We start from the raw sequence: 18,583 nt of genomic DNA on the forward strand, positions 1-18,583 counted from the left end.
TTGATTTTATTAACCAAAGAGGACAGAAATGATGAACTGCAAGCACATGTGTTGCTGAACATTACCCAACTGGCCAAGGAGCTATTTTTAACTCAGGCTCATCTCAGATAAACAGAGACTTTTATAGATTTGTTTACCCATTGTTTTCTCCTTCTTCTACCTTTTTCTTTGACTACTCAGAAACATGGTTAAAATCTTAAAAAGTTGGACAAGCAATTGTATGCATAAACTTTTAAGACACTGTCTCAGATGATCAGTGACCTGGTCAATCATTCATTAATTAATGTGTCATTCAAAAGCTTTGGATACTTATTATATGCTAATGTCTATGCTTGTACTGATGGGGCAATAAATATAAATAAGATAGAGTCCCTATCCCGAGACATCTCTGTGTCAGAGGTCCCCAAGACCACCCCCAAGTTTGGTGATTTGCTAGGTTGGCTCACAAGACTCAGGTTGTGATATTCATGATTTATTATGGCAAAAGGAGATAAAGCAAAATCAGCAATGGGAAGAGGCTCATGGGACATGTCTGGGGAAGCCAGGGGCAAGTTTCCAAGAGCACTTTCTAGGCACAACAGAATGCATCTTATTTCTTCAGCAATGAATTTTGACAACACATTTGAAATATTGTCTGTCAGAGGAAGTTCATTACGAACTCAGTCCCCAATGTTTTATTGGGGGCTGGTCATATAGCTTCCTGTGTCTGACATGTACCAAAATTCCAGGCTCCCAGAAGGAGAACAGGTGTTTTGGCATCAACCATATTGTTTGCCCAGATAACAGTGAGCCACTTATATAAGTTAGGTGATAAAGTTTGGATGTGTTGCCCCCGCCAAAGTTCATGTCAAAATCTGATTCCCAACTTCGCAATGTTGAGAGTAGTTTGGGTAATGAGGGCAGATACCTCACGAATAGATTAACACCCTGGTGGTCAGGTAATTCTTCCCTCTCTCTTGCTTCCTCTCCATGTGATCCACTTGTACCTGTGGGTTGGCCTGCTGTTTTCTGCCATGAGTAGAAATAGCCTGAGGTCTATGCCAGATGCAGCTGTCCCAGAATCGTAAGCCAAATAAATCTCTGTTCTTTATAAATAACCCAGTTTCAGGTATTCTGTTATAGGCTACAGAAATGGACTAATACATTAGGAATGATGGAAACCCTCCTGAAATCTAAGTTCCCACATGCCAGCCAAGGGCCAACCTTGCAAACAGGACCTCTTGAGGATAGCAGTCTTAGGCCTGCTACATTAACTCTTTTCTACACAATCTCACATTCAAGTGGGGTTAGGCATAGAGTGTTTAAAGAGTCAGGTAAAAGGAGTTAATGGGTTATAAAAGAAAACTCAGTTAGCACTTCTAGGGGGAGTGAAGGGAAGATTCATTTAAAAAGACAGTATTTGAGCTGGATCTTGAAGGGGTTGTAAGATTTTCCAAAGGTTTGGGGGAGGGGGAAGAGATTTTCTCTATGCAAAGGTAACTATATTCTTTGTAGGGGAAAAGATTATTGAGAAAGTCTGCATGAGGGGAGCATAGGGCATGATGGGGGGAGGCAAGAGATAGGGGAGTTGTTGGAGCATGACATGAAGTGTGTTATATTTGGGTGCACAGTAAGGAGCCATTAGAGGTTGCAGTGAGAAAAGAGAAGTGGAAAATTTGAAAGGTGTCTCTGGTAGCAGGTGGGGAAAAGATTAGAGGGGAAGAATTTGAAGATAGTAGAGACCGTTTCAAATTTTCCACTTCTCTTTTCTGACTACAACCTCTTAGGTGGCAAGAGGATGATACCTAGGTCACCTATGTTGGGCACAAAATATGGTGCAGTCCTCAGTCCAGGAGGCACCGAGAATCTCCTGGGGAGCTTTAATAAATATGATATCTAGGTCCCACTCAAGTCCCTTATATCCTTGACAAAACATTCTGTAAGCTTTATCTTCTATAGCTGTCTTACTCTGTAATGCTATCAGTCAAAACCCCAAAGCCAACTGGGGTAGTCAGTTCATTAATGGACTTAACCTAGGATATAGGTATTTTGTATATTTCCTCTTCAGTTTTGCAGTAAATTGAGATGCAAAGCCATATGGCAGTCTACTTTAGCCAAATATTTTCAACTGTTCTTAGATGAATCAAACCAGTAAATCTGTTTGCAGTGAACAATTTGAATGTTTCTGCAGAGGATTCACAGTGATGATTTGGTTCGCTTGTAAAGTGAAGACTAAAGTGTTTGTCAAAAGTGCAGTAGTGATAGATCCTAATTATATAGGATGCATGTCAATTTATGCAGTTACTTTGGAACGTACTTTGTGTATAATTTGTATGCAGGCCTCAAGACAGGGGGTTAAAATGTTTTCAGAATGTAATTTTTAGTTAAATGCAAGGTATTATTAGAATAAGGCATAATGTAAACATCCTCTCCAGCACAGCTTTCTTTCTTTTTGTGTTTGCTTTCATTTTATGTTATTTTACATTTTATGATGGCATAAGGAAACTTGCAATCTTTGTAAGGAATAGTATGAGGAAACACATGAGTTTCTTGTTCTACTTTCAGATTAACTGAACATTATAGGATTTCATAATAATGTTCTGAAAAAATAACAAAAACCTTCTTCAGTAATAGTTTATCTGCCACTATAATCAAATAAAATATCTCAAGAATGTGTTCAGATCAGTTTATATATTGTATGTATGGAAATGTGCATCTTTAAAGCTTTCTCTCTATATCAAAGTGGGAGTCATTATATATATTTAATGTTTCCAAGAGTTATTTGATTAATGACTACAGCCAAATATGTTAGAGAAAATTATTTTTGAAGGTTTTCCTTTGGTGGTTTAATTAACATATAGTGGAATCTGTTCCACTAGACTATTCAGAGATCCCTCCTGTTGCTTTTATTTTCAGTACAGCTGGGATGGGAAAAATTCCATTACGTATACCCCTACATCTTGCTTCCGAGTGATTAGTTTTAGTGGTAATTTAATGAATAATTTAAAATATTTTTATGACTTTCAAAGCCTGTAATATGCATAGTAGTAATTTACAGTGTAGATAACCAAGTTGTGGGGTTTTTTTTTCTAATTTTCCTTAATCCTTATTTCTGTAAAAAGCCCATTTTGAATTGTTTTATCTTCTCTAAAAATCATTCAGAAATGGGCTCAACATCTAAGCCAATTTCATGCCTTTGTCTTCATGAACCATGGAGTACTGAGTCATGAACATAGAGGATCATTTCCTATAGGCACAATCGGGTAGACTTGCTTATTCATAACATAACCTGAGAAAAAGAATTAGATTTAAAATGGCAACCAAAACCAGCAACCAAAAGGAGGCCAGGCCAGAAAGCTGACAAATTTTGTCATTAGAAAAGCCCTCAGGTGCTTCCTGAGATCCTGTTTCTTCCTTGTAAACACAATTAGAGCGAGCAAGTGATCAATTTTCAAAGTTTGAGGTAGCATATTCTAAGAGGAGCAAGAATATAGATGTTGGAGGCAAGCCAAGGGAAGTCTGTAATAGCTGTCCATGGTGATGGAATGAAAAAGGAAATCACAAAACACTGCTAAAAATTGGGAAAAAACCCAAATTGACAGCTGTATGAGGACCTCCCATGTAAGTGCTAGAGTAAGCATTTATTGCATGTTTTGCATAAGAGGCCTACCTGTATGCTAACTTAACCATTCCCCAATAATCCTGCTAAAGGATGAGTTTTGTTGCTGTTGTTTGTTTTTATATTTTATTGTAACATAGTTGATTGTACATATCTGTGGGGTACAGAGTAAAATATCAACACCTGTGTGCAATATGTGATGCCCAAATCAGGATAATTAGTATATTCAACATTATACAATGATATTGTCTTTCACGGCCTTTCACCAATTCCTCCCATACCCTCCTCCTTTCCTACCTCTGGTAACCTCAGTTTTGTTCTCTCCTTTTGAAAGTTAAATGTATTTTTGTGATTGTTGTATCTTTCCTTTTTTTTTTTTTTTTATTTATTTGTTTATTTTTTAGCTCCCACTTGAGAGTGAGGACATGTGGTATTTCTCTTTCTATGCCTGGCTTATTTCACGTAACATGATTTTCTCTTGTTCATCCATGTTGCTGCAAATGGCAGTATTTCAGTTTTTAAGGCTGAGTAGTATTCCATGTGTATATATACCACATTTTCCCATGGGTACAGGTGGATCACATGGCGAGAGGAAGCAAGAGAGAAGGACGTGCCAGGGTCCTTTAAACAACCAGCTCTCACAGAAACTACCCACCCACCAAGGTGTTAATCTATTCATGAGGGGATATCTAGTCACCCAACGATGGACATTTAGGTTGGTTCCAACTCTTGGCTACTGTAAATAGAGCTGCAATAAGCATGGGGGTGAAGGTGTCCCTTTGACATGATGATTTCCATTCCTTTGGGTATATTCCACTGGGTCAGCAGTGGGATTGCTGGATCATATGGCAGTTCTATCTATAGTTGTTTGAGGAATCTCCATACCATTTTCCATAATGGCTGCACTAATTTACAGTCCCATCAACAGTGTAGGAGGGTTCCTCTTTCTCCACATACTCTCCAGCATTTGTTATTCTCTGTCTTTTTTATTATAGCCAGTCTAACTGGGGTGAGATGACATCTCAGTGTGGTTTTGGTTTGCATTTCCCTGATGCTGTGTGATGCTGAGCATTTTTTCATGTGTCTGTTGGTGATTTCTATATCTTCCTTTGAGAATTGCCTATTCAGCACACTGGCCCATTTTTTAATTGGATCATTTGGTTTTTTTACTGTTAAGTTGTTGGAGTTTCTTTTATATTCCAGGTATTAATCCTTTGTCAGATGCATAGTTTGCAAATATTTTCTCCCACTCTGTAGGTTGTCTTTTCGCTTAGTTGTTTCTTTTACTGTGCAGAAACTTTTTAGTTTGATATAATCCCATTGGTTTATTTTTCTTTTTGTTGCCTGTGCTTTGGGGGTCATATTCATAAATTCTTTGCCCAGTCCTACTTCCTGTAGTGTTTCCCCTGTGTTTTCTTTTAGGAGTTTTATAGTTTTAGGTCTTATACATAAGTCTTTAATCCATTTTGAGTTGATTGTAGTATATTGTGTGAAGTATGGGTCTAGTTTCATTCTTCTACATGTGAATGTTCAGTTTTCCCAGCACCATTTGTTGAAGAGGTAGTCTTTTCTCCATTGTATATTATTGGTGACTTTGTTGAAGATCAGTTGGCTGTAAGTTTGTGATTTGATTTCTGAGTTCTCTATTCTTTTCCATTGGTCTGGGTGTCTGTTTTTATGCCAGTACCATGCGGTTTTGGTTACTATAACTTTGTAGTGTAATTTGAAGTCAGGTAGTATTATGCCTCTGGGTTTATTTTATTAGCTAAGGGTTGCTTTGGCTATTTAGGGTCTTTTTTTGTTCCATATAAGTGTTAGGATTATTTTTCCTAGTTCTGTGAAGACTGTCATTGGTATTTTGATGGGGATTGCATTGAATTTGTAGATCACTTTGGATAGTATGGACATTTTCACAATGTTAGTTCTTCCGGTCCAAGAGCATGGAATGTCTTTCCACCTCTTGTCCTCTTTAATTTCTTTTAATAATGACTTGTAGATCTTGCTATAGAGATATCTTACCTCCTAGGTTAAATTTAATCCTAGGTATTTTATTTTTTTGGTGACTATTGTAAATGGGCTAGCTTTCTTGATTCTTTTTCTGCTGGTTTGTTGTTGCAGTATAAAAATGCTATTGATTTTCATTTAGTTCTTTTGTGATCTTAATTATTTCTTTCTATCTTGTTTTTCTAGTTGTTTGAGGTGTAGCTTTAGGCTGTTTATTTGAAATCTTTCTATTCTTTTGATGTAAGCAATTATTGCAATAAACTTCCTTGTTAGTATTGCTTTTGCAGTAACCCACATGTTTTGGTATGATGTGTCTTTATTTTCATTACTTTCAAGAAACTTTTTGATTGATTTCTTGTTTAATTTCTTCTTGGACCTATAGGTCATTCAAGAGCATGTTGTTTAATTTCCATGTGTTTGTATAAATTTCAGAGGTTCACTTGTTATTGACTTCTAGTTTTAATCCATTGTGGTCTGAAAAGATACTTGAGGTTATTTCAATTTTTTAAAATTTATTGAGACTTGATTTGTGACCTTACATGTGGTATATCCTGGAAAATGTTTCACGTGCCGATGAGAACAATGTATGTGCTGTGGTTAGATGAAATGTTCTGTAGATATATGCGTGGTCCAATTGGTCTAGATCATAGTTTAAATCCTGTGTTTCTCTTTTGATTTTTTGCTTAGATAATCTTTCCAAAGTTCAGATAGGGGTGTTCAGGTTCCCAACAGTTATCGTATTTGGGTCTATCTCTTTTTCTTAGGTAACATATTGTTTGCTTTATATATCTGGTTGCCCCAATGTTGGGTGCATGTATATTTATGATTGTTATGTCTTCTTGCTGAATAGATCCCTTTATCTTTATATAGTGACCTTTTTGGTCTCTTTATAGTTTTTGGTTCAAGGTCTATTTTATCTGATATAAGACTAGCTACTCCTACTATTGATTTTTGATTTCCATTTGCATGATATACCTTTTCCATCCCTTCATTCTCATTTGTGTGTGTTTTTATAGATGAGGTGAGTCTCTTGTAGACAGCATATAGTTAGGTCTAGCTTTTTGATCCAATCAGCCAGTCTGTGTCTTTTGAGTGGGAAATATAATCCATTTACATTTACAGTTGTTACTGAAAGGTATTGTCTTACCTCTGGTATTCTATTGATTTTCATTTGGATGTTTTAAATATCTTGTGTTTCTTTCTTTCCCTTTTATTGTTTGTCTTTGGTGTTTGTTGGTTTTTGGAAGTGTTAGGGTACAGTTTCTTTCTCTTTCTCATTTTCATTTTTGTTCTACCAGTGGGTATTGTTTCTTCTTATGTATTCATGGTAGTGATTATCATTTTTTGGATTGCAGATGCAGGACTTCCTTGAGAATTTCTTTTATGGCTCATTGGGTGGTGGTGAACTCTCATATTTCTTGTTTGTCTAGGAAATACACTATTTCTCTAAAGGATAAGTTTGAATGTTCACTACAAAGACAAGAGTTCAACACATTAGTTATTCTTCTCAAATTTCAACTTAGGTGAGAAATCAGGATTTATAGGTCCTAAGTTTTGAAGCTTCTTTTCATTTGTTCTCTCAAGTAAGGAAGCAGGGAGAAAAATGAGTAAGGGGAGTTGAGGAAGTTTAAAAATAGACATTGAATCGTATATAGAAGGCTCCTGCAACATTAGTCATTTCGTCTACACCCTGCCCTGTTCCAGGCCCTCAAGGGGCCTAGTGTGAGGTTACTGAGCCCAATGGAGATTATAGAAAGTACTGTTTTGCCCTACATAATAATAGCTAAAAGGAAAGCAGTAAAATTAACATCAGGGAAGAGAAAATAACACCTATTTAAGAGAAAGCAAGAGTTTGCTTTGAAATTGTTTTGAAAATTTTAATGAAGACTAATTCTTTTTAGTTTTATGTTTTTTTTTTTACCTGATTTGCATTTTAGAGGGCTGACATGCCCTGGTTGAAGCCATTCCCTTTGTGTGCATGTTTTTTTAAATACCATTTTTTTCTCTGGGACTGTCTAATTCATTTATTGTATTATTTTTGTTATCATTTCTTATATAGATTGACAGTCTAACAAGGATACAGTATAGATTTCGAATTGTTCCCACATGACTATGTATTCACATAGCTGTCAATGGTGTAACTTGCTAAGAGCTCCCACCCTGAGTGCAAGGCTGATGTCTCTGAAGTTGACCTAAGAGTTGTGCTAGGAGGTGTTATCTGGTTGTTATAAAATTTTATTGCTTACCTTTGTTGTAAGCTGCCTCATATATTTTTGGTAATGAAGCAGGATATATAGATAAAGCAAATAAAATTGCTTTATATCGCTTTACTTAGAATCATAAGTCTTAGAGCCTGGCACATCCTCAGGAAAAGCTGTCTGCTTTGACCTGTAAGATTTTTTCATTCCTGTTTAAAATATGGAGTAACTAAACACAAAGAGTTTTTAAAGTTATGCTGGATCCCACAATCAGCAAAACTAACAGAAAAAATTCCAGCCCAGGTCTCTGAATCCTCACACAGTAATTTTTTTCCCTACTTAATTCTGTCTATTCCTGTCCTTACAGATCCTCCCAAATAAGATCTTCTTACTTAGTGTCCTCTGAGCCAATGGAACAAAACCAAGCACACCTCAACAAAGCAGAAGCTTTATTTCATGATTAGGGAATGAAAAGGAAACTTATGTTCTAAATGCCCTCTCTCTCTGAAGGGTTCTGTGAGAAAAGTTTTATGGGGTCAGAGGCTTTGGGTGGTCGTGGGGGTGGTGACCATGTCACTCAGTTTCTAGAAAAGGGCTGGCGATTTCCAGAACTGCTTATGCCACTTTTCTTCCCTTCTTTGGTCTGGAGCATCTGGTGCCCCCCTCCACCCCCAATGGGAAGGAGTCTAACATGGTAATATATTATAATGAGAGTATAATGATGAAAAGGTTCACAAAGGTTAGTTCTGGAGGCCATCGTGGTCCTTGCTAGTTTGGGCTTGTTCCGGCAGATGATCTCTTTTTTATAAGTCCATTGCAGCTGTTAGTCACAAGACTGGCCATTTCTGTTAGTTCCTACAAGCAAGCATGTCTCAAGAGAGGAAAATTACTGCAAGTAAGCATATTGCAGAAGTGAAAATTTACTGCAATTAAGCATTTCTCTCAGTTTCTACAAGAGTGCATTCTTTTGGGGTCTTCAGTGGCCCTGGTGGCACTATGATTCTTGATCCAAGGGGACTATCAACAATTCATTCATCCATGTATTTAATCAGTCAATAAACATTTATTGAATCATGTTCAATGGCCAGTAGGGACAACAGTGTTAAAAAAGAAGCATTTTCTGTAGTGATGATGACAATCCTGATTAGACATGTTTACTGAGCACTTACCATGTGTTGGGGGGAAGAAGACCATGTTCAACCCAGACTTACATACATGAGTTATTTTCAGCCCACAAAAATTAAATGAGTTGAGCACTGTGCTGCATTTCTCTGGCTCTTCGGCTTCACCTTGTGGAGTTTGGCTATGTTGGTCTCTGAGGTCTTATATGCTCCAATATTCTGTGAGTCCGTGGATATGTCTAGATGGTAGATGCTAGGGTAGCATTTCTCTCTAGGATCTATCCATTAAGTCATCAAGCAGTGAGTGAGAGTTTTTAAGTTTCCTTGGAAACCAAAGAGTATCCTCTGTCTGGAAGAATTATTAGCACCTTTCTCAGTTGAAAGGGAGATATTTTAGACCATTACACCTATGATTAGTAGAGGTCAACTTAAGTTAGTTCTTACAGTTCTAAGTAGCTAATTCAATGGCATTATAAGCTACATTAAGTACATTTTGGTTTCTTGACATGTTCTTGTATTGAGGGGAACATCCCAGCTATAATTAAATCACTGCTGTCTTAGCCCTTTTTTAACCCATGCCCTACCAGTTATAGAGCCTGTCAATTCACATCTTTTGGTAATGGTCAGGTGGAAGGAGGCTGTTCTAATTGTTCAGAAACTGAATTTCCAGTACTGAGGTACACTTTCCCCTGCTGACCTACTGAAATGAAAGACTAGGAATGATGATTAAATCTAATCTTCCCTTCTGTAGTAGCAGGGTCAGGAGGCCAGTTCCCTGCAGATGGCTTTAAAATACCTTTGTGATTTGATCTCCTTCCCTTCCCATCCATTTCTGTAAATGCCTATCACTGTCATCCTTTACCACCCTGACAAGATTCCAAGGTGAGAACAGCACAACTGAACAGGAGCATTTGTGATGACTCCTGAGGGTGTTGCTTTTTAAATGAGTTAGGAAGTGAACCAAGTCTAGCTTGTAAGCTACAAGGTAGATTAGCACATTTACATGAAGATAATTCCACATGGTATTTAATCCATCCAAATATATTGTTGTCTCTTTGCTGTCCTGCATGACTCATGTGAAATAAATATAAGCTTACAACTTCATAATGTCTGACTTTTATTTTCAAATAAGCTGGAAGTCACTTGGTTTCATTCTTTTGTTTGGATTCTAGCTTGCTTTCTCAGAACAGCTAGAGAATGTTGATGAAGTGTGTGTATAGATGGAGTGAGGGAAGGGAATAAAACGCATTGCTTCAGGGCTGTCCATCTGTTCTAGGAACTCTGCGAGATCTGCACATTAACCACTGTCACAACTCTAGTGTATTCTGCCATTGTATTCTACTCAGAGATGTTCATACCAACTCAACATATTACACGTATACAGATTTCACTGTTAGAAGAGAGTTTCCTATTCTCATGACTAGTAGAATTATTTCTTCCTCTGTGAAAGATAACATATGTAGGATTCCTACCAAGTGGTAACATATTTTCTTTCTTTTTCACACAGACTGGCAGTATGAAGTTGCTCAGGCCTTCCCTCAAACAGAAGAGGAGGTGGAAGTGGACTCACATGCATACAGCCATAGGTGGAAAAGGAACTTGGACCCTCTCAAGGCAGTAGACACAAACCGAGCAAGCATGGGCCAAGACTCTCCAGATCCCAGAGGCTTTACGGACTTGCTACTGGATGATGGGCAGGACAACAACACCCAGATTGAGGTAGATAAATAACCTGGGTCATTGAATTGCATGGGTGATATATTTCTTGTAAGATACCTAACTTCTGCATATATATAAGTTGTCCTTTCATCTCAATCTAGAGCTTTTGGACATTTTTTTAAAAAGAACAATTCAATTCATTAATAAATATAATAGCTAAGCCATTTACTCATCCACTACTCATATACTCATGAAACAGACAAGCATGGGCTTATTGTGCTGATGACAGCAAGGGGATGGTACAGCCGCTGCTCTCAAGGAATTCATTGTGTAAGACAGTCTAAATGCCATAACCACATCATCCCTCTACCATGTGACATGTACACAAAAAGTATTCAGGCTGTCGTGTGGCATGGAGGAGAGCATGTGCAACCTCTCTTGGGATTGTGGGATGAGGTGTTGTCAAAGAGGCGTTGCTCAGGAGTAGGCATTTAGGTAGGGGGCTGGCAGTTTGAGAGGAGTTTGCCTTGTTGATACCTGTAAGTGGGAGGAGAGAAGGGCATTGCTGGCAGGAATTGCTGCAGGAATTGCACCTGCAGTTGCTGACTTGTGGAATGGCATAGCATTGATGAGTCTCTTAGGGTGACCAACTCTCCTAGTTTGCCTGGGGCTGAGGGGTTTCCTGGGATGTAGGACTATTAGTGTTAAAAATGGGACTATTCTAGGCAAACTTGGACCGTTGGTTACTCTGTGACTGTAACTTATTCTTTGTTTTGGTTGGAGCCATGAAGTGGAGGGAGGAGGATGACTGGAGAGCAGTTTGGCAAGTATGGAAGTTTGCAGAGGCATATTTTAGGCAGATTTTAGGCTTGCCCACAGGCCTCAAAGGTGGCATTACAGTTCTTAAGTTTCCATAGTCCATAGCATTGCAAATCATAAAATATGATCTTGATTGTAAACTAGATATAACAAAAACAAACTCATCTTGTGGAAGTAAGTGGCGACCACCCAAAGGAGGGTAAACAGAGGCTATTTATTTTGTTTGCTTTAGCACAGGGGTCAGCCACTGTATTAGTCAAGGTTCTCCAAAGAGACAGAACCAACGGGGTATGTATATAAACATAAGAGAGGGGATTTGATAGGGGAATTGACTCATACAATAGTGAAGGCCGAAGAGTCCCACAATAGGCAGTCTGCAAATTGGATGTTGATAGCATGACTCATTCCGAGTCTGGAAGCCTCAGAACCAGGGACCCCGATGATGTGATTCTCAGTTTGAGGCCAAAGGCCTGAGAGCCTGGGTGCTGCTGGTGTAAGTCCTGGAACCCAAAGGCTAAAGATCCTCAAGTTATGATGTCCATGGACAGGAGAGCAGAGTGTATTTCAGCTCTGGGGAAAACAGAGCAAGAGATTTGCCTTTTTCTTCATTTTTATTCTCTCTGGGCCCCCAGCAGATTGGATGGTGCCTGTCCGTATTGAGGGTGGATCTTTCCCACCTAGTCCACTCAGGCAAGTATGCTAATCTCTTCTGGAAACACCCTCATGTACATACCCAAAAAAGATTGCTTTATCAGGTCTCCAGGTATTTCTTAATCCAATCAAATTGACACCTAGAATTAACCTTCACACCTGCCATCATTTATCCTTGGCAGCGACTCAAAAGCAGGTAGGGGAGTGGGAAAGTTTGTGGTGGAACAGGGGAAGGCTTTAGGAGGTTGTCAGCATGAGAAAGTTTGAGGTGGCCTAATGAGAAACAGAGCATCTCAGGTGTTCAGTTTGAGAAGCCTATTTGGCTTTCCGTGGTTGGTCCTGAGTTGGAAGTAGGGGTAAAAAGATAGGGCAGCTCTCAGTTATTAAACAGGTCCTGACCATTCTGGGCTGACTGCTGCCAAGATTGCAGTTTGGCTTCTTGAACTGGTTGCTATGGAGATTGGGGTCAGAGTTCTATTGTCATATACAGTCTGGTCATTGCTTGTCTATTCTCTCTGTATCTAAAGTTTCAGTTCCTACTTTCTCCCAGGTGTATGGCTTATGATTTTTAGTGACTAGGCAGCATTCCTCTTATTGCACCACAATCTCTGAAATACTCATTATTTTGGAATAAAACTCAACTGCATGAAGTAGGTACTACTTAGTCCCTGAAAATAGTATCAAGGCATCTTTTGTTCCTTTATAGAAAAAGAAATCTTTGGAAGATCTGAAACACAGGCTGATGGAATTCTGTATATGTGAGAAATGCAGCAGTTTCTGAAACCCCTCTCCATGGCCTTAGCTAGTATGTGGCTATGTGTTCTCTGGTCCAGCCAGAGCCCTTAACAACCAAGTAGGATGCATGAGGATCAGAAGTCATATGATATCGATAAGAGGTCGTTCTGACTCTTGCAGACTGGCCTGCTATTTTGGCAACTATGTTGTTATAGCAACTTTGAGTGGGCACTGTAATTCTTCCCCGAGCCACTCTTTAGCTGGGGTTCAGCATAAAGAAAGGAGAGCTGCACAGAAGCAGAGGCGTTTACTCTCTTCCCAGAACCAGAACCCAACTGCGATTGAAAGGGGAGAACACAGATTCCTAGAACTCTGTGATCTCTCTCATGAGGTGCTGAATTTTCCTAATCACTTGTAAAACAGACAGTCTCTTTGCCCAGGGATGTATTAACATTTCTCAGCACAGAATCCCAGTTGTTATTCTAGCTGTGATTTTGTTATTCAGCCAATTTTTCTCTTTTCTGCCTTAACAAGAGAAAAGCCACAAAATGTCAGTAGTTTTGAATCAGTAAAAAGAAGGGGGAAGGACAGCATGGGGGACTGTTTGGTGAGTCCTCACTTGGGGCTGAGATCTGCCAGGAGCTGAATGGTGGCCTGGTGACACTCACTGAGCTATCTCAGTGACTTTTTACATGACGGTGATTTCAGATTAGGTTTAGTATTTTCCTAAGGTCTCCCATTATCGAATCAAGGGGCTGGCATTCAAACCCAGGCTTTCTTGGCTCCCAGGGTTTATCCTTTCTACTTGACTTTGCTTTCTCCAGTACAAGGAAAGACAAATGATACTTGCATTATGTAATGATTTTGGACAGTGGCAGCCTCTGAATATCCATATGAGAGTAACTTTGGAATTACAGTCTGGCTGGAAGAAGATTTCTCTTGAAGCTAGAGTTGCATAACAAGAGCACTGCCTTGATTTTAAGATTCTTTATCTTGTTGGGGTTCTGGGGGTTGATGGAGATGACTTTAGATGAGGATCTAAAGTTTCCCAAGTCACTCGGCACTGCCACTTAAGCTATGTCTGAAACTTCTCTGGAATGTTTTCCTTATCCTGATATAAATAGTATTTGTGAACACTGTTGCATCTTTCGTGAAAAATACTTTTTCCACTACTCTGCGTTCTATTCCCTCTCTCGGGACAATGAAAGTGTTTATAAAATGGATTGTAGAATATGATTTTTGCCTCAATTCCAAAGCCTCTAGATGACCTGATCAAGAGAGGTTTTTAAAATAGGGCTTATGGGTCATGTAAGTGTACTTTTATGATACAAACTGACTCAGAAATTGTGAGCTAGACCAGTGCTTCTGGAATGTCAACATCCTTACAAATCACCTGGGAAGCTGGCTAAAATGCATGTTCCGATTTCTTAGTTCCAAGCTGGAACTTGCCTGATATTCTGCACTCCTAACAAATTCCCAGGTGATGCAGCCATGGACAGTACACAAGCCACACTTTGATTTACAAGAAGCTAGATCACAAAGCAGGTTTAGTTATTAGTGTTGAGGATATAAATGTTCTCAAAAATTATAAATTCAATTTAGTTGCCTACCAACAATATGTCTCGTGGAGTTCTCATTCTGGTACCCAGTTAAAAGTTGCAGATGTATCCAGCAACTGTTCTATCATCCACATGCACATTCACATTCATATCTGGGGAAAGTATATTGAGAATGATCAGCAAATATGTGTAATAGATTTCGCTAACAACTAGAGATCAATAGCTTTTTTCCTACATACATATGTAAAAATTCTCTTTGATTTTCTGCTGTGGCACACACTGCCAGTAGTGTTGGCATCTTATTTTTAAAAATTGTGTGATATTTTTCTTTAAAAAGTTACCAGTTGCTGATTGCTGCACACAAGGTTATTGTGTGGGTGCTCCGTAACTAAGTAATTTATTAGAGAGGAAAGGAGTAACTGGCAAATGCTTAATCTGAAAGAGAGTGTGATTACTTTGATGATTATTTTACCAAAAAAAAAAAGACAAATTTTGTAATGTTGATGTGGGCAGAAAATCCATGATATGTTTGCAGCAGAAAGTACATTAGATAATCCTTAGATAACAAAAATCCTATTGCTCCTGTGTCTTTTAAGCCTAAAAAAGCTCTCTCAATTCCAGAGGTCTAACAATAACAATAATGTATACAAATACAGGGTTGTAATAAGAAACATCATCTCATTTCACAGAAGTAGAGTGAATTTGTAGAGTATTGCTGTGCCAATTCTGTCCTCAGGCCACTGTTCTGCTCATTGAACTCATAGAAGACAGTGCGTATTTGCAAGAAGAATGTGATAATGCAGATTTGTGACATTTTCAAGAGAAAGAAAAGTACCAGTTAATATTGAACAGTTCTGTTACTATATTTAATGTGAATGTTAAAAACTGGTAAAGTTTTTTTTAAATTTAATTTTTTAATGAAAGTTTTTCCATTTTAGGGGATCTTAAATTTGTAGAAGTTGTAGCATGCAGTTGCAGAATCAGAAAGCTGTGCAAAGGTAATACTAAGATTAGTCCTGAAGCAATACACATATTTGACTCCAAAGTGAATTGAAATTTCCCAAATGTGTGTAGGTGTCCGATTGGCCCTCACGAAAGATGAGAAAGAAAGCATTCTGAGGGCATGCAATTGATAAGGAAGAGAAAACCCTCCTAAGTTAATTAAAACACAGAAGGAGATCCTTATTCTGTAGAGATCCAGGGATTAATGTGGGACCAGATGTCATTTGAACCAAGTCATAGACAGAAGATAGCCAGGTATCAAGGTATTTCTAGACAGAGAGTTCTGCACAAATTCACAGGGAAAAGGTTTTAAACTTCATCGTGTAGTGTGCTAAGGTGTTTGGAATTTATCAGGAAGGTACTTGAAAGCCACTAAAAGCTTTGAACAGGGGAAGGCAAGATTGCATTAATACTCCTAAAAGACTGCTATAGGGTGCTAAATGGGGAATGGATCCGAAAGCCCAAATCTGGGAGGGGAAAGATGAGTTAAAATTAGATGTGAATTGCTGTGGGGTGAAAGGACATAGTGTTTAGGGAAAAGGCTATGAATGAACGTATGAATTTCAGAAACTGTTTTTAGTCATTAATGTAAATCAGATGCTATCGCCAAAATTTTGTCCAACCTTCTGGTGCTTGCTTGACTCAGAAGGTTAATCTCAGGTCCTTGTCATTGCCTTTTATGGTAGGGTTGCCTTCTACTACCTTGATGGCACCTCTCTGATGTGGCCTGGGAATTGGACTCATTTCTTCAACTTTATATAGCCAAAAGTTGTACATCAACTGACAGCAGCATCTATTTCAATTTCTTCTGCTTTGGTAACTGGCAAAAAGGCATCCTTTCTAAACTTCTGATTTAATTCCATTCATTTTCTTTTAGAATATTGATGAGGACTTTTACTTTGCAAAGAAGAAAATGCACTGAAAATACTAAATCAGGCCCAAGTGATATCTACAATTATTGCTCATCCTCTAAAAAGATAATGAGGATTAAAATAGAATATCATATATCTTGCTCAATTATAGATTATTCTTAGCATGACATGTCAGCTCTTCACTGAAATAAGAATGGAAAAAGATCCCTAACTGTCCTTCAAAGAGTTCCATAGAGAATAACTGAATTATTTCTGGGATGCTTCACTCTTTGCTAATTGAGTTCACTTATAGAAATGTCATGAAAATAGTCTTCAGATTGCTACATACAGGTTGTAAAATTATTAAGCATATTAGTCCTGTAATTTATTTTCAGAATAAAAACTTTGTTTCAGAGTGAATGATATTCTTGTATTCTCCCTGTTCAAAGAGAAATATCATATTTTATCTTCCTATCCCTGTGGAACCCTGAGATTAATTACAAGAGTTTCACACTGAGTTTTTTCCTACTTCAGTTTCCCAGACAGTCATGAGGACCCTATTATATCCTCCCTTTGAATTAAATAGTGACAGCGATAGGGAAATTCTAAGAGAGGGAATACCAGAGAGAGAACTGTTGATCAGATGGTTTTCTATTTTATCACCTTGCAGACTTATTCTTATTCTTTGCCTATACTAATTTCCAACAGAATATTTAAAATACACTTTTATGAAAATTATTACTTTCAATATAAAATGTTATAGTTTAGCCCTAATGTCATAGATCTAAATATTTAACTAATTGATTTTTTTTTAATTATGCTAAAAATCCAGATTAATTGTTTGGATAGTCCAGAGTGTGTCCAGCCTTTGTATGTTGAGCACAGAGGTCAAAGAGAAGGAGCAAGTGGCCTCTCAGCATGGGCAGTGTCTTAGTCTGTTTCTGTTGCTTATAACAAAATATCTGAAACGGGGTGATTTTTAAAGAAAACCAAATATATTGCTTACAGTTTCAGAAGCTGGTAAGTCCGCAGTGATGGAACATACATCTGGTAATGGTCTTGGTGATGGCGACAGTGACCCAAGGATCTCTCATGTTAGAAAATGGCAGAGCAGAGAGAGACTAACCTATCATGTGCTCTTCCATCAAAGCCCTCGAAACCACACCCCTGACCGCTATTTTTAATCCATTCACTAGGCGTGGTCCCCAGAATCTAATCACCTCTTCAAGGGCCCGCCTTTCAATTACCATAATAGTATTCCCCACCCTCTTAACAGTCACAGTGTGGGTGAAGCTACTAATAACGTAAGACTTGGGGGATGCAATCTGTATCAGGCAGTCAGGCCAGTAGACAATTAAGTCCCCTGTTCTCTGGCAGCCCGTGGAGAGGTGTGCCTGGGCCAAAGTGTGGCTGGATGCACCTGCAGTGGACAGTGCTTCAGGGTGGCTTTGTCCCATTGCTCTACCAAATATGAGAGGGGGATTGCACAGAAGAAATACACATTCCAGAATCAAGAACCAAGTGGTCCAGGCTTATCTGCCAGCTGTTTAGGAAAGTGTGAAAAATGTCATTTATCAGCACCTGGACTGGGGTTACCAGGTCCCAAGGAATATTGAATTTAGCTCAGTCTATCGCCCTGCGGTGACCATAACCTATCTCCTCAGCTCTCTGGTTTCCTGGCAATAAAGAGAGAGCTTCTGAGATTATTCACTCAGCAATCTCGTTCGATATTAATGTATTAGGCCTTAAGGACTAGTTTTTTTCTCTGTGATATTCAGAATCAGAAATTGAATAATGAAGTGATTGTAGCTCAAAGGCTGAATCGATTTGAGTTAGCAAAGACTTGCTGGTAGCATGATTTTTATTACTGTATTTGGGGGAGAATTGGGGCCACTACTTATTACTGTGAAAGTTTGTAGTATAATGAACCCACAACCCCTATGACACAAACTTATTTAATTTTTAGAAGTACTAATGCCATTTGGGTAAACTAATCACATCAAGTCCTTGTCATTTATTTTATCATACAAATTAATGTGCAGTCAACAATTTAGCACCAATCATTGAAAAAGTTAAAGATAAAGTCTTCTGATAAACAGTGATGTTCTATAATTTTATGTGATAACCAGAAATTTTTATAGACCTTTTCCAAAGATATCTCGTGTATCTTTGCCAAATATTGTGACTTAGATGGAAATACTGTTAGGTGTACACATAAATGGGCCATCAAAAATTTCAGACATTTAAATTTTTCTCTTGAAAAGTTGTATTTCTTTTTTAAAATCAATTTATTTATTTTTAATTGTACACATTTGTGGGGCTCAGTGTGTTTGTTCAGTACATGTGTATATTGTGCGATGATTCACTTAGGGTGGATAGTATATCT

At 38.2% G+C, this 18,583-nt stretch overlaps 1 protein-coding gene across 1 annotated transcript in view; it reads left to right on the forward strand.

The window, feature by feature from the left end:
- The window catches only part of PLXDC2 (plexin domain containing 2), a 401,250-nt gene that overhangs the window by 154,095 nt on the left and 228,572 nt on the right, over positions 1-18,583 (forward strand). The window contains exon 2 of the mRNA XM_063100052.1: positions 10,429-10,640. Within this exon, the coding sequence (XP_062956122.1) occupies positions 10,429-10,640 (212 nt within the window). The remainder of the gene's footprint in view (positions 1-10,428; positions 10,641-18,583) is intronic.

This window comes from Cynocephalus volans, chromosome 6, assembly GCF_027409185.1.
Source record: "Cynocephalus volans isolate mCynVol1 chromosome 6, mCynVol1.pri, whole genome shotgun sequence".
Classification (NCBI taxonomy): domain Eukaryota; kingdom Metazoa; phylum Chordata; class Mammalia; order Dermoptera; family Cynocephalidae; genus Cynocephalus; species Cynocephalus volans.